At 38.6% G+C, this 16620-nt stretch overlaps 1 protein-coding gene across 4 annotated transcripts; it reads left to right on the plus strand.

Moving 5' to 3' along the window:
• Positions 1 to 230: 230 nt before the first annotated feature.
• Positions 231 to 16121, plus strand: LOC128905234 (immunoglobulin lambda-1 light chain-like). 4 transcript variants are annotated; one of them, XM_054191003.1, is made up of 6 exons: positions 231 to 323; positions 443 to 763; positions 4655 to 4702; positions 12778 to 13071; positions 14549 to 14611; positions 15374 to 16121. In XM_054191003.1, exons 1-6 carry the CDS (start codon positions 281 to 283, stop codon positions 15505 to 15507), a joined length of 903 nt encoding a protein of 300 aa, XP_054046978.1. In that variant the 5' UTR covers positions 231 to 280; the 3' UTR covers positions 15508 to 16121. The 4 variants fall into 4 exon arrangements, with proteins under 4 accessions (XP_054046978.1, XP_054046982.1, XP_054046979.1 ...); XM_054191007.1 differs by lacking the exon at positions 4655 to 4702 and adding an exon at positions 7550 to 7582; XM_054191004.1 differs by having other exon boundaries at positions 443 to 760.
• The last annotated feature ends 499 nt before the right edge of the window (positions 16122 to 16620 follow it).

A 16620-nucleotide genomic window follows, 5' to 3' on the forward strand; every position in this document is an offset into this window, starting at 1 on the left:
CTTCTTCTTCCCTTCCCTTCCCCTCCCTTCCCCTCCCTTCCCCTTCCCCTTCCCCTTCCCCTTCCCCTTCCCCTTTCCCTTCCCCTTCCCCTTCCCCTTCCCCTTCCCTCTTGTTCCCCCATCTCCACTGCTCCCCGCAGCAGTTCAGGTTTGAGACACTGTGTCCCTTTGCTGCCACCCAAGGGAGTCCCCTCCTTCTCCCATGCAACATTGCTCACTCTGCACCAGGGCTGGTTTCCTACTCCTGACTCTCAACGACAGCAGAGCGTGACCAGCAAACATGCTGCTGCTGGCAGCGCTTGTCTCCACAGCCGCTTGGTCTTGTAAGTGTTTCCTTGTTTTCTTACCTTCCCTCACAGGCACACACGGCTCTGCTAGCAGGCATCTTCCCAAAGCCCTGAATTCCAGCTCATGACACCATTTCTCCTCTTTTTTTTCCTAGGGGGATTTGCACAAGAAATTCCCGTGCAGAGCCGCCTGTCCATCACCAAGTCTAAAGGAAGTGTGCGTGTGGAATGTCGCTTTAATGACATCTCTGGAGATTTTGATGGCGCCACCATACACTGGTATCAACAGAAGACGAATAAAGCTCCAGAGAGGATTCTCTACTTAGCAGGGACAAAAGTAGTAGATGAGGGCTTCCAAGAACGCAGGTACAGGGTTGAAAAATTTTCTAGCCAGAAAGTGTGTATTCTTACAATAAACGATGTCACTCCAGACGACACCGCTACCTACTATTGCGCCTACTGGTACGATCACTGTGGTAGGAGCTCTGAGATCACCGAGACAAATACTGCCTCAGCGTCTCAACCACAAGCAACTTGAAAGATCCCGACTCCCATCCCCCAGCGTGGATGAGCGGCCTGGCCTCAGGCGCACGCTCTGGAGAAGTAGGACATGCTCGGGGCTGACCGACACCGTGGAAGCATCAGCTGCCAAAAGCTAGAGATTTCGGCTGAGCAAAGGCACAGTGCAAAGCTCCGATAGCTGACCCATCCTCTCCGTTCCACCTTCTCCTCCTTTTCACTCAGGCATGTCAGCAATGTGGTTGTAAGGATTTATTTGACACAAAGCGGGCCCATTTCCACGTTGTTGTTCCTGGAAAAAGGTCAGCGAGTTGTACTGGAGCTCTTCAAAGGGTTTAGCCTGAGAAAGAAAACTGAAATAGAGAGCTTTAGCCTGAGGGTTTGTAAAGTTTTAAGCAAAGGAAAATGAGTGCTATTTTTGCTTAAAAGTTAGTAGCAGTTGGAGTGACAAGATTTTGTATTTATTCCTGCTGGGATGTGGAGGTGGGCATTTTTTGTGGTTTGGGTTTTTTTGTGCTGTATCAGTCCCTTTCCCAGTCTTCTTGCTTATCACTGTCTGTGTTTCACTGCTGTTCTGTTTCTTTTACGTGGCAAACTAACCACAGAGGATGTTTGATCAACCGTAGTGGTGACTCCTCTGATATTATTGTTGTCTGTTTTATAAGAAACCCATGTGCAAAGGGAAAGCCTCCTTCTCCCTCCAGCTAGGATATGAAAAGCTGCTGGTGAGCTGCTCTTGCAGAGACTGGAGTGATTCCAGGAGATGGGCAGACAACAACCAAGTACCGGGGCAGAAAATGCAACGTGCAGCGCATGGATGACTTCGCGATGCTTCTGGTACTGGCTCTCCCTTCTTTCCCGCTGCTGAATTGTATTAAGACAACTAAAAATGAACTCCATGTGAGTAGTACTTGATGTCACTTAACTGCAGGCGAGACGGGGTGTACCCCTTTGGGAAAGAGCAGGATCGTCACCTGAAGGTATGTGTTTTTTAACATGCCCAACCCTGCACACCTATTTGTGTGTCTAAAATCAAAGAGAAAGCTTCACCTAATTCTTAGGCGTTAAGCAGAGGGGCTATCTAGCAAATTTGCAACACTTTTGGAAAGTGATTTGCTCCGAAGGGCATTAGATACCAGCTGAACAACCAGGTGCAAGTCTGGAATTCCTTACATCCTCCCAGCAGGCAAGGGACAGGCCTTCACTCAGTCTCCTGGGGCTAGTTGGGAAAAAAAGGGGATTTTTTTCAGCAACGGCATAGCAAGAGAACACGTTAGCTTATTGCAAAGTCAAAACATACTGTGGAGCGCCTGGATCAAATACTTCGGCACAGGAACCAAGCTAATTGTCTCTAGTAAGTACCATTGATATTGATCTGATTTTCACAGAGTCATTCAGGTTCTCAGATAATTAAGAATGAAAAACTGTAGGAAAATTACTTTCTGCCTGTTAAATCATGTTTTGTCTGTGAACTGTGCGTGGTGCCGTAGTTGAGTGGGTTGATAGGCAATAAATATATCGACCTCATGAACAGAGAGATCACCTCTAGAACAATTACTGAATACTGAACAAGGACAGGGGAATGGAAAAATGAGGAGAGGTAAAAATTTAAATATTGTGATGGATTCATTCCTGTTCTGGAAAAGAAAAGTGAACTGCTTGAAAATTTACTCTTAGAACAGCAAATGAGAAATGCAAAAAGTTTCTTATTGCTAGAGGTGGTTCATTCTAAGTTGATTGGGAAGGAAAATTGCCTGGAATGTAACACATCTCTAGTTCTTGGCCTTACTGAAAGTAACCGGTTTACATTTGCATTTGTGTTACTCTTAATTGTGGTGAAGCTATGCAGTCAATAGGATGAATGCTGTTTTCAGTATAAAGCATATAGCCATGCTTACAGTATGCTGCTCAGAAAATACATGATATTATCAAGGTGACTATAATTAAGTCAGATCTCAAAAAGCAGAGGAGAGTTACAGAGAAATTTAAAATGTTATCCATGCCTCTGACCAAAAATGTTCTGTGCTGCAATTTCCAATTAAACTGTGCCTGTGTAGAGGCAGCTGCTTTTGCCAAAAAGACAACAGCGTAACCACTTACCAAAGGCATGAACTTAGTCATGGGTGTCAATACATTTTGTTTATAATACGGACTTTGCATTTAAAATACAGACTTCAAAATATGAGTTTGATGAAACTTTAGTTAAGATACTTTCACACAGTAAGTAATTTGCAAGATAGGATGCTTAGGAAAACTTGTTTTCCTGTATATTTAAATCAACAAATAACTAGTGAACTTCCTTAGTTTCATTTGGGAATCATAATGTAATCACATTTCTTCTTAAAACAGCAAAAAGAGGTTACTTCAGAGAAAACCTAGCAGACCAGAGGCAAGAGATCTTTGTTAGAGAAATCCCAGAGCTAAAAGGATTAGAACATAGTTATAAAATAAGCATGGCGCTGCTTTCTTCTCAGAAAATGCCGGGTTTAAAAACCTGAACTTATTACTCGAAGTATTTCTAAAAATGGCATTTTAGTCAGCATTGGAAATTCACCAGCCTCTAAATCAGCGAGACTTTTTCTGTAGCCTATGCAAGAAAAGTGTAGTGCAGGAGATATTGCTAAGCATTATCAGACTGTGGGACGCTGATGTCAAAATATTTGGAAGTGGAACTAAGCTTATTGTTTCAGGTAAGTACAAAACTTAAAGTAAAACTTAACTGCTTCTGAAATGCCTTTCCCTACAGTTAGATACTGCTGCGTGAAGTGCTCTGCTATTTTAGCTCCCACTAGTTTTAACCTTACTGAATGCTTTGCAGGATTTGCCTCTTAAACAGCATTTCCATATGCAGAACATGACAGAATTGTTTTGTATTTATGTATGAAATGGGGGAAACACAATGGCTATCGCAGCACAGATGTATAACTAAACCCAAGATTATTTTCTTTTAAAGATGAATTTAAATATGGCGAAGATAGCTTTCGGAAACCTGAAAGAGGTCTTTGTCTTTAAATATGCGTATCCAACCTTTGCAATATTTCTAATTCATTCTGAAAGAAAAGTGTCAAAACTTTGGGTTACTCAAAGTCTTCAAAAAGCAAACCATTTTGCTTTAGGACTATGTCTGACTATACCAAATGAAAGGAGTTATCTGAGATATGCCCAGAACTGTCTGAAGATGCGCATGGTTGAAAGGCTGCTCTCTCTTCCCAGCTTTTGCAGAAACCACTTATTATCAGTTATTGCTATTATTAAGAAAGAATGCTGAACTAAAAATGTTTTGACATACTTACTAAAATTATTTTGCTTCAAGTAAACTTCAGGTGCTTTAATACTTGCCTGTGATTTGGCTCAGCTAAGCATCTGAGATGAAAACGGTTTGCCTACTTTTGACTATCTGAAATTCGTATCTGGCTAGTGGGAGGTTCGATTTCAATCCGTGCAGGGGTTTGCATCATGTTACTGACAACAAAAACATTGGTCGGGGGTCTTGTGCTGCTCAGATCACAGCATAACATTCACCAATTCTAGGTCTGATTTTAGGGGGGTTTATAAGGAGCAAATTACTCGGCCGATATCTGATCAAGTAGACCCTCTGCTGGTCTTTCAAAAGACTAAAATCAGTTGAGGTGAATCCTGTCCATTTAACAACACATATGCTCTCAAAAACCTCCACACTTTTTTTTTTTTTTTTTTTTAGCTTAGTTTAGGCGACTGCTCCTTTTATACTTTTATGGGGTCTAAAAATTGATTATACAGCAAATATATTTTTCTTTAAAGAATACTATTTACCCATATAAAGATAACAGAGCTGCACTGTTATTGTAGAGACTTCATTCACAGTGAAGGTTATTACAGCAAGGTGTTTGGCTCCGGTACAAAACTCATTGTGTCAGGTAAGTTACATGCTATTTTCCATACAATAAGCTGTAGGAGGTGGGTGAGCTTGGAGTGGTCGTATAGGTGAGTGTTTTAGTGTCCCACAGGGCACTCAGTCCACTTAGAGCCTCAGTCGGCACCATCCTTGCACAGGATTCCCCTCCCCAGCTTGTCATTCCTACAGTGAGCCTTGTTGTATTTGTAACGCAGTGGTTTAGGATCACAAACAGTTCTGAAAAGGAGCTGTTTGGAGACACTTTTGATCATACTCCTCCTTAGAAATGCAGTGGAAAATGGCCTCTAATAGTTGCCAGCGTCCTCGTTTTTTCCTCCAGCAGTACTGAAGGAATAAGCAAGGAATCGAGCAGCTGTGAATTAAGCATAAAAAAAGAAAACCTCTTCCCAAGACAGAAAAAAGAGCAACATGGAATGGCTATTGCCAAAATCCAAAATTTGGATTGCCAAATTTGGCTACTGCCACATTTTAATTAGGCTAGTAAAAGTGAAATAACTTGTCCATAATTATTTTTGTCATGTACACAGCACTTCGGTGGTAGAAATAAATTATTACCTCCAAACGCTCTTCTTCTTGCTTAATAACATGCATATGAAGAAGTGATCCATTTTTTTGGCTTTCCTGGAGAGACATTTATTTTAATGGAAAGTGGAGGATAAAAATCTTCATTTTCCCATTAAAGGTGCTTTGAACACCATAACCGTGGTGTAAACAACTACACAAACACAAGGCAGAGAAACTATTGCTACCAAATGTTTTAAGCCTGGTTAAATACATAAACTCATATTAGCATATAAAGCAGAGGTTGTTTTTAATTATTTATGTCAGAAGGACTAAGTAAATCATAACTATAATTCAATAGAAATACCCGTGTCAAGAAAGGCGTGTTGTTTTTAGTGAAAATCCTTACCTTGTTCATCAGGTAGTTGCCATGCTTTTCATATCTAGAATTTAAAATATTTTCAAGCATCACTGTAATTCTGTAGGATTTTGTCTTTATGTGGCCAAGGCTTCTGAACGATTAATAGAGTAAAAGGGCTGTAGTTACATCATGCTTAAGATCAGGCTTTTCATCACAGCTTGTCTTTTCAGAGGTGACTACCCAATATTAACTCAGTAAGTTACTCCAAATGGAAAGAAACGGAGAAAACCAGGACTTGGGATAAGTGACCTTGATTCAATTGAAACATCGGGGTTTGAGCTTGAGCAGAATCTTTTCCCAGCTCTATAGTGAAAGAGTCGAATATAGAGCCATCTTGTAATGAACTTGATTTTGTTCATCTTGGTCTCTTTGAATTAGTTCTGACCAAAAGAAGGTTGCTCCAGACATACGATAACGCAGGTAACAGAAGGGCTGGGATTTAAGAGACTGGTTTGGCATTTGCATTTCATGGAATAGATGAGTATTTAGAAGCTTACAGCAGAACAGGAATATTAATCCCACATAAACTGGCAATACAGGATTCTTCTGCAAGTACCTTTCCAGATAGCTTAGGCACTCACAAAGTTGCAACAGGGAAGCCGAGACTGAACCAGTCTTTTTTTTCTTTCAGCACAGAAGCAGCGTGGCTTGCTCAGCCAGCGTAGGGCTGCTTTCCCTCTGCCATCTCTTCTGCTACAGCTGCAGCTGGGTCTCCCTGGCAACTCACAAGCATATTGCTAACTTAACTTTGAAGGGATAAAAAGAACAATCTACTAACATTTCCAGGAAGCAATTTCATTGCAGAAATTATGGCAGCGATATTTGCTTTCTTTAAATGCTATCTCCTAAATATTACTGAAGCATGTATCTACCTTATTTTCATCAAAGGCATTGAAGTTCAGAGTTCAAAAAGCTACAATTATTTTTTGTAATTATAAAATATACATTGCCTAAAGATAGATTATACTTAAATTTACTTATATGTTACCTGAAGTTGAATGAAACTGACTTTCTGCCCTTTTAAATCAAAATGGTGAAGATTAATATATGTGTTAGTTTCCGTTAGTACTTTTTTTTTAACAGGGAAAAGCATGAAGGCCTGAATCAAAACCCAGTAGACTTGAGAGTCCAAACCACTGTTAGAGCAGAAGTGTGGAGCTGTAAGACATAAATAAGGGAAGATGTGGCTACTTAAAAGAAAACTGCAGAGTGAAAGCCTCTTACCACCGTTAATAGGAACATTTGCAAATGGCTTTAAAATATCAAGGATTTCACAGGCGTGAAGATGAATTCAGTATCCAATTCTTTGAAGGCAATGTTCACAATGTTCAGTGTGAACGTTCCCCTGTTTATAATGGTCTCTGTTATCCTAAAGCCATGGCCCAAAAAGATCACCTTGAATTGGTGATAGCATGCAGCGCTAGGTTCTTATTGTGGGATATATATTCATACACAGATGTACATGCACATATATATAAATGCATTATTTCCCATGTTGTTAAGGTGATAAGCTTTACTGTTCCTCATGTTTTCAATAGAAACCTTAGGGGATGCTGAAGGAGTCTCAGTCTAGAAAATTACAAATGTCATGTGTGCAGAGTCTGCTTAAGTATTTCCATGATTTCGAATGCTCACTGTTAAATTAGGACCCCATCCTCCATTTTGTCAGCATTCCAAATCCTTAGCTTTTGTGTACGTGCAAGCTGATTATTTAAACCTGAACGACTAGCATAAGTGAAAACTGTTGCGTGAGCAAACACAGGTTTTGAAAGGAAAGTTTTAATTACAGGAATCAGAACGTCAAAAGAAACAGGTGCATTTTCTAATAAGAAAATGAGACTAAGCTTGGACGCAAAATGAGGTTTTAAAAGCATTGAGACTAGGCTGGTTTTTGCAAAGCACATGCATACTGTGACTATTACAAAGTCTTCGGAACTGGCACAAAGCTTATTGTTTCTGGTAAGTTTTTTACTATCTAAGAAAATATGCCTTATTGTGATAATCCAAAATCTAAAGGAGAGGGAATGTGATATGCTATTTTAAAATTATAATGCAGATTAAAATATAGATTTAAAACTATAATACAGAAAAGTGATGTGGACTTTGCAGTAGCACAATTTATTTCTTTAGCACCCAAATGCTTGTATAAGAGGGATCAGGGCAAGCTATAGGCCTTCACATAAACCATAAATTGCTGAAATATAACTTATTTTGGATGCTTAGGGCTACATCAGGTCATTCTCTTGTGCAAAGCTTATTACCCAGAGCGGCAGGGTCGGGGTAACTCAGAAACGCGGCTGAAGATCGCTCCTTGGCCTCGGAGCAGTGGGAATGGAGGTGCTATACAGGCAAACATTGGGAGTGCCAACAGATCCCCTAAACCATGGCTAAAGCTCCGCATTTCTCTGGGCAAGGGGAAGGTCGTTCCCCCTGAGATTTGCCCTAACAAAGCTGATTTACTCCAGCCAAGAGGAACTGAGCTCTCTTGGATGCACCGCAGCAGTGGTTAGCGGCATGCAGACGACAAATAATCAGAAGACTAAAATGCGGGGGGAAATCGTGGACCTTTGGAAATACTGCCATTGGTTTCAGTCAGCGGGATTTCATGTGAGGAGCACATGGGTTTCCCTGGGGAAAAAACAGAATGCCCTGGGGAAGAACGTGCATAGGAATGATGGAATTTGGTGCTTTTCTACAGCATACATAGATGCACGTCTGATGTTTCCTTTTGGTACTGACTACCTGCATAGCTCTGCGTAGTTCTGCATAGGCAAGTTTGGCAGGATTTGAGGGTGAACAATCCTGATCCCGCATCCATTTAAGCAGATTACAGTAACCTCAACATGCAGAGGATTAAGACCAAAATGAGTAAATGCCCCTCCACTAGGCCTGAGAGGAGTCATGGCTGCACAGGACTGCCTTTTATTAATTCAGTTAAACAGTAGTCTAGCATGCGTGTATTTTTAAATCATGTGGTCAAAAACACTCAACATCCCCTAAAAAATGGATTTTTCTAGAAAGAAAATCTAGAGGAAATATGGTAGCTCAATGAATGCCCTGGACAACAGTAGTTTTGATTTGTTTTGATTTTTTTTTTAAAGAAATGATGGCAAAGATTAGCTTGAAACTGAATTTAAAGTACGTATCACTACAGGCTTTTTGGGAACAGCAGCATTAGCCGGGACTGAATTCAAATTTTCTACATTCATGTAGCCAAATGAATAGACTCTTATTGTTCATATGATGGCCGTTAAATCTGGTCCTTGTCCGGGCAAAACGTCCCAAGCAGTTTCTGTAATGGAATGTACCAGTGTGGGGTTTAACAAGATATTTGGTTCTGGCACAAAACTCATCGTCTCCAGTAAGTATTTTCAAAGACTTATTTTATTACGTTGTATAATGGAAAAGCTTTGAATTAAATGCTGACAGCTCTTTAAAGTATCTGGGGAGGCTCACAGCAGGTCAGGACAACACTATGTTATTATCAGTGATAATACCTGAAGTCCCTGGCAAGCAGGAGAAGAACACTGTTCATGAGCTCTCAGGTCCCACTGGCTTGAAGGGGAACTGAGGAGCTTGGAGTATCAGCCAAAATTACTCCATTTTGTGGGATCATCCAAATAATGAGAGTTAAAATTTCAGCTTAAGAACACATTGATCTTATTTATAAATCCTGTTTATAGATACGTATAAAGAAACTGTAGAGGAGTTTCATTAAGAAAACTTTTGACAGTTAATCTATAAAAAAAGTTTGAACCCAAATTCATTAATAGCTCATTGATTACAAGCTTAACTCCACAATTTTATTTGCACAATGGCTTGCAGGCTCACTGCATTATTACAAGAGAGGAAAGACAGCTTTTAGCTTAAGAAATATCTGCACGTGCTTATATATTATTTTAAAAAGTAAGACCTGTGTACATCTTAAAACCTGCTTTAGAAAACAGTTTAACAAAGTAAACAGCAAAATTTTTGAAAGTTTAACTAAAATTAAAAAGACAGTGAAGTGGAAGTTCATTACTTTAAAATTCTTCAGAAAAAATCAAATCATTAGCCCAGAAAAACCAGTGTAAACTGTCTCATTGACTTCAACGACTTCACAGATCTGCCTGAAAATACATCAAAATTTACAGCTTATTCTGCAAGCTTTCATCCTTTTTTCCATAAGCATACCTACAGTTTATGGAAATACTGTATTTTTTTTCCACCTGCAAACATATATCTATACACACATGTATATATGCAAAATTTAATTTGTTCAGTTCTCCACTGTCCTCCATTTACCTATGCGTGTATGTGACACTCTCCCATGCATGTACACGGTTGCAGTTATTCAAGCAACATGTTTTCTCAGTATTGCGATATGATTTAGGCGTTTCACTTAAGCTAAGCACCTAGAGTCTTTTGATGGTAAATGGAAAGACACTGGCAGTTCCAGAGGTGGAAATGATTCCATCTTAACAGAAGTCTCTAAAAAGTGCAGGATGAACTAACAGCTGGAAGCATCTCACTGCCTCTCTATTTAGATTTGATAATCCAAGTGAATAACATCAAACTAGACAAATTTTAGCCTACTGAAATTAGTCAGGGCATCTTATTAAGCTTTGAAAATCTAACAGTAACATTTAAGATAGTCATGAAGCTTTTCAGAGCACAATGTCACTAGGACAGGAGCTACATCGTGGTCTTCTGAACATATACAGCTCTGGAACAAATAAATAATTTCAGAAATTGCATCACTGGGAGGACTGATGCATAAACGAGAAAAAATTAACCCCTAAATTAATGTTAGAGATCCATAAAACTTTTAGCAATTTTATTTCTGGTACAACAGAATTCAGTCCACATCTTCATTTCAATGACAAGTCTCCAAAATGAAGGAAATTCATAGTATAAGGGTTATATTTTTGAAGGCAGACGGCCTTATGGTTTGGTCATCTTTGTTTTTAAACACCGAGTATGGAACACTCCAAAGAATCACTAAGTTGTTTTAGGGGGGATGCAATGTAGAAAATTGCTCTAGAATAGCCAGATCATTTAAAGAAAGGTGGAAGATTTTTGACAAAAATACACGTTTATATTAATGTGTTTTCTCACAATGCATGAAAACTGCAGCACTCATCCAGACCACACTTTAGCACACTGTGCTCAAATTCAGTGGCGGAGATTCACCTAGGAATCTAAAGAGAAGGAGTGATGTAAGGAGATGAACACCTAAAATCTCTCTTCTGCCTTAAAAAAAAAACTGTCTTAAGCAGTACCTTTTATATAACAAAAGTAAATTTTGAAAACTGTATCTAGGCTTCACTTGTAGTTAAGCATAGACAAAAACGATCACCGATGAGCCCAGCCTGTGCACACATTGCAGAAGCTCAGTTTAACTAAAACAGACTCTTAAATTTACTATCCACTTCTTTAGTATCAAAATGTCTTCTCAATGTGGACAAAATCTGGATGACTTGGACTCCTCCTAATAACATAAGGTTTAATCCAGAGAGGCAAATGAAATGGAGATTACCTACAGTTAGCTTGTGGAAATGGCTCATTTTTCATTTAAAAGATATTCACGTATGTTCATACTGACCGTGTTTCACAAAGCACATCGCCTACGATAACCCTGGTATGGACAGATATGCTATTTGGAGATAGAAATGTTATCTAGATATAGCATGTTCTTCTGCTTTAGCTTAGTTTTGGTTTTTCCTTTGCAGATGTGTTAATTCACATATTTAAACAGATCTAGTATTAAAGGAACGGCATTGCCAGCCTTTGGGGTCCAGAGCATTTGGTGATTCCATTTTCCTGTCTTTATCAAGATCTTCACCTGGCAAATACATAGGATCTCTACCAAAATATGGCAATGCTAAATTTTTGTTGCCTGTTTTTCTCCCCAAAAAATCACAAAATTAATATCAGCTTTGAAAAAAAATGATTAGATATAGCAGGTGTTCGTTAATTAGCAGTGGGGACTTATAACGGGGACAAAAACCTGCAAAGATTTGAAAGGTAGATTGTCTACCTTTGACGTTCTGTAGACAAAATTTTCATGTAGTTGTTTTTGCATAAACATTATAAAGCAACATTAAATTCCTCTTGTCGAATGAACAAAGCTCTTTCAGGAACTATTACTATTATTTAATAATTGTCAAAGACTTGTGCAGACAAATACACTTTACAGCAGTACTGCTCGGAAGGCTGTGGGATACAGGCTTTCATGTAGTCACCTGAAGTTTTCTAACTCAGTTTCAAGGGAGATTATGAATATCGTCAACAATATTTCAGTTTCTTAACGTTTCTCAAAAATGGTTTTTCAAACATTTTTGAGTAGGTTTCTAAGGTCTTAAATAATCATACATAAATTTATTTTTCTCAGAAAATACTCAAATCTTTTGTGAGATATTTTTTGATCTACTCTAGTATTAGAGTATTGAAGAATAGACCTAGTCTGCTCTTGTCTTTTTCTATCAGATGTGCTGCTTGATGAGAAGCATGAATGAAGCAGTCTAGATGTTAGTGTTCACTAAAAAATATAGGACTTAAATAATGCTTCTTCATGCACATGGCACAGAATCAAAGCTTAGATCAAACATTCTCTGGACTCTGGAAGACTCTATATTGTCTAAACAAAACTGAATTTAGAATCATAGAATCAGTAATATTTGAATTGTCTTGTCTTCTGATTTTGAGCTTGATTTTCTATACCATACTCATAAAAGTCTGTATTCATTTTAGTTCTCTATAAACAACAGATATAAAAATAAGGTTAAAAGTCATCTTTTCTATTTCCAATTATTCTAAATAGTATTGTAACTGGTTTTGACTGAAAATTAAAACTTGCCATTTGGATCCATTGAAATAATATTTAATATAAAGTGTGTTTGAATACCAAGTTCATCCAGCTCGCCAAAAACTTCTTTTTACTTCAAGGGTGGAAATACATTCATCCTATTACCTAGAATTCCTTTCATACATGAGACATTTCTATTCCCATGCTAAGTATTTTGTAACAAATTGGAGAGCTAAAACATTTGTTAACGAGACAGTTAGGTTGTTGCTTTTCAGAATTTGTATTTTGTGGCTGCGTATTTATTTGCTGTATACAACTGATCTTCCAATTCCCTATTTTGTTTTTTTTCTTTCAATGACCAATCCAGACAAAGGACAGTCTCAACCGTCAAACTTTGAAATCCTGCAGAAGAAACATAAAAATCAGATGATGTATGTTTGCCTTATTGAGAAATTCTACCCAGAAGTTATTCGGGTGACGTGGACCGAAGGAGAAAATCAGAAGGTAACAGAGAACATAGTAAAAGGAGAGGCCTGGAGACCCACAGAAGAGGATAAATACTCAATCAGCAGCTGGTTAACTGTTCCAGAGGAGAACAAAGACAAGAAATATTTCTGCAATTACGAGCATGAAAGCGGAAAGGGTTCACGGGCAAACGAAGGTATATGCTACGTGTTAATTCCATGTATTATTATAGACATCACTTCTTCTTCTTTGCAATAAAATTACAGAAATAATGCTTTCTATTACTGTTCCTGAAAGCATCTGTGCCCCTTTGGCCCAACAGTAGCTAAAATACCCATCTGGAGAAACTACCGAAGTTTTCCCAGGAAAAGCAACATGGTTGCTATGCTCCCCAAGTGAACGTCGCTTTGTAGTAGGAAAAGTGCAGTTCTTGAACCTCATGAGCTGTAAACTAGCATCGCTCCAAAAGGTCTGCACCGAGCCGTGTCGGTTACTTTCCAGTCAACAGAAGTTTATGAAAACAGTATTATTTCTCTGTTGCCCATGGTTTAAGTCACCCCCTGACACTAGTCACAGCTATAAAAAATGGAGTTAAAAACGAGGTTTCTGGGGACATAGAGCGAAGTTTAAATATATTACTTACTCACAGTCCAGCAATAGTGAGGAAATAAGCATGTATGAAAATAAGATACCTCACTTAATTGTGGAAAAATTGATTATGCGAAGCAAAATCTGAAAGACAATGCGATTTCAAAGAAAAGAGTTAAGCTATAATCAACATAAATTTTAAAGAATAAAGTTAAGCTATAATCAATGCGAATTGTTTAAATCATGGTAATATCTTTAAGAAAAACTGTATATATTGGTTTAAATTAATGTTTTGTCGGTACCTACGTCTGTTCAACTTACTATAAATTAATGGTACTCCAATGAGTGAGAGCATGGCCATAAATAAGCATTACATTTCAACCTTCAAAATATATTCTGACAAAAATATGCTTTAAGTTTATTTAGGTGGAGGATGTTTTTAGGGATGTAACAGGGATGTCTTTAAGCCCACATATCAATGCATACAAACACTGTAACCAAGAACAAACACAGATTTGCGGCTTTGAGCACAAAAAGGCTTTATTTTAGAGAACGACCATCACCAAAATAGCAAATTGTCCATAGGGGAACCTTAGGACATACTCCCCTCGATGTTATTCTTTAGTGTTGATCAACCATTAAGTAACAGACTGAGGACCCTTCTGCTGTAAATTATTCTCCGTTTCTAATAACAGTACGTTTCGAAGGCAAACAGACTACAGCTAGTTCAGTGACAAGGTCAGGTACTCAAATTGACTGCAGTTCCAAATAGAAGAGATTCTGCTAAAAACAGGCTAATGGACACATTCGTGAAAGGGCAAAGGCAAGCCTCCCACTTATTGCAACAAATACCCAGTCGCTTCCATACCAGCATTTTCCTCCTTCAAATTCTCCCTCCAAATGAATCCTACTTGCAAACATCTGCTCTGCAGACAGATCTTAAACATCTTTATTTTGTTGTTTAATACTATCTTCCCAATTCACTGTTGCTTTACTGCCTCTTTTTTTTTTCCCTATTTCTCAATTCCTGTTTGTTAAAATTAAAGAAAAGCCTAATTTGGGCATTTAAACTCTCTTTCCATTAGATTCTTCTCAGAAAGAGGAATGCATCCCATATCCTGGAAACAGCACGGTGGTTTTTAATAGAGGTAATTAAAATGTATTAAAATGTGGGAAAGCGATGCATATCATGCAAGAGTTAGATATTTCTACATGTGCTCAGGACATCATGAAAATGATCTTTCTAAATAGCATACAGGAAATCTTTTAACTCTGGGGTCTGTAACTTAAAAACACTTCAGTGCTACTCTGAATTAACTTGTGTTGTGGATTATAAAATGCTCTCCGACCTTTATTAGGTAGCTTTATTAGGATGCTACAGATTATTAGGCTGTTCAGGCTAGTAGATTATTAGCCCGCATTAAGTGCCACGTTTTTAAATACTTGAAGTTAAGTGCTCAATGCTTCAGCTGATGCTCCATCAGTTTAGCCATTGCCCAGCACTTCAGACAAATCAATTTTCTTTTAGCTTGAATGGGGATTTAGGAAGAATCATAAGCACTTCTTAATGTTCAGAAAGTCCAACACAAAAGGATTCAAGCAAACACGGTGCTACCGGTAACTAGGGCTGGAAGCACTAGAATTATGTTCTTGCCTTTGCAGGAAATAATAACCCAGCAGCACTGTCTGAGATGCAGTCTAGTGCTAAGAAGCCCACTCAGTCTAGAGCTTACTGGCAGTGCAAACCCACTCAAAGGACACTCAGACATTTGCTGAGTTTATACACTGTCTGCTGAAATCGCTGTAACTGCAGCAGTAAACAGACTACACAGTCCCAGTCCTGCCCGGCTTGTCGGAGGTTGTACAATGTTGATGTTAAACGAGACTTTTCTGTCTTTTGTTTGTTACAGATCACTTGTATCACAGGACAGCGTATTTAGTGTACATCGTCCTTCTTCTGAAGAGCTCCATGTATTATCTCATCGTACTCTTCTTCATCTACAGAGCGTGGGCTCCAACCAAGCACCAAAGAAAGAAAGCATAAGTGCTGGTCTAGGAAAGGCTCACAGAATTGTCTTCAATTTGCTTTGCTGTATACTTATCCATATAGACTTCCCTGCTCTTAGTGTTAGATGTAACAACAACAAAAAAAAAATCCCCAAAATAATTTCCAGGCATTAGTGCATAGGGCTTGTTTTGCTTTTACTGCTAGTGTTTTTATATCAGTCTGGTTTTCCTAATTTTTCTGAGTATTGAACTGAGGTGGTCAATAGCAGTAAGGTCAGATACCTCAGATTTTAATCCAAAGTTCGTACTGCAAAATGAGGATGGTACTCATGTTAGAAGTTTAGAGGTGTACCGAGGCTTTTGAGATATTAACCACAGATGTGTTCTGTCATTGCGCTTAAGACTTAATTAGGAACATTCCTGTGCTATAAATTCACAGGTATTTGTTCATTTTTGCTTTCAATCATTTATTGCAACTCTCACGTATCCACCAAATCAGGGCTTAAATATTTTGAAGTGACATGTGCTTTAAGAGTCAATTACACACAATTTTTAAAAGTGAACATAGTATTTTTGAATAAAGAAGTTAGATGAGCATAAAAGCAACTCTCACTGTATCTGTCATGATGTAGAGGGCAATAAAAGTTTTCCTCCAGATGCATTTGTGAGGCCTGTGTTTGTTCGACATTTGCACAGCATGTACTAAGATGGCTAGAAAACCTGATTCATTCCTCTGTTTGTATACATTCCTCAGGAAGTCAAGGGTCCTTAAAACCATCAGTTTTCTGCTTTTCAACGTATTAAACGGGAAGACTTTTACACAGAACAATAAAAGCTAGCTCGTTACACCTGTTCTGTTGAAGAGCTAAGCCAAGCCAGGGTGAAATGCAGTGCTGTTACGGCAGGACTGCCTTCTTGGGCTCACACCATCCCAAGGGAAGGAGAACGTAAGTCAGGCACAGTTCTACCAACCACAGCTATTTTACTAACAACATCTCTTACAAGCTGTTTTACCATCTATATTTTGAAGCCAATGCCTTCAACATCACGTTACTCTTCAATGCGAAGAAAGATGTGGTGTCTAGTCTTTAGTCAAACTCTCTTTGAGAAAACAGCTGATATCCCATGCTATTATTTGTTAAGCCTTGGT

The sequence above is a fragment of the Rissa tridactyla genome, chromosome 2, assembly GCF_028500815.1.
Source record: "Rissa tridactyla isolate bRisTri1 chromosome 2, bRisTri1.patW.cur.20221130, whole genome shotgun sequence".
Taxonomy (NCBI): Eukaryota; Metazoa; Chordata; class Aves; order Charadriiformes; family Laridae; genus Rissa; species Rissa tridactyla.

Bases quoted from the DNA above. Each gene is read 5' to 3' on its own strand.
- LOC128905234 (XM_054191003.1), top strand. From the start codon at position 281: ATGCTGCTGCTGGCAGCGCTTGTCTCCACAGCCGCTTGGTCTT. The intron at 764-4,654 runs GTAGGAGCTCTG...TTCACAGTGAAG, and splicing joins CTACTGGTACGATCACTGTG to GTTATTACAGCAAGGTGTTT. The intron at 13,072-14,548 runs GTATATGCTACG...TCTTTCCATTAG, and splicing joins GGGTTCACGGGCAAACGAAG to ATTCTTCTCAGAAAGAGGAA.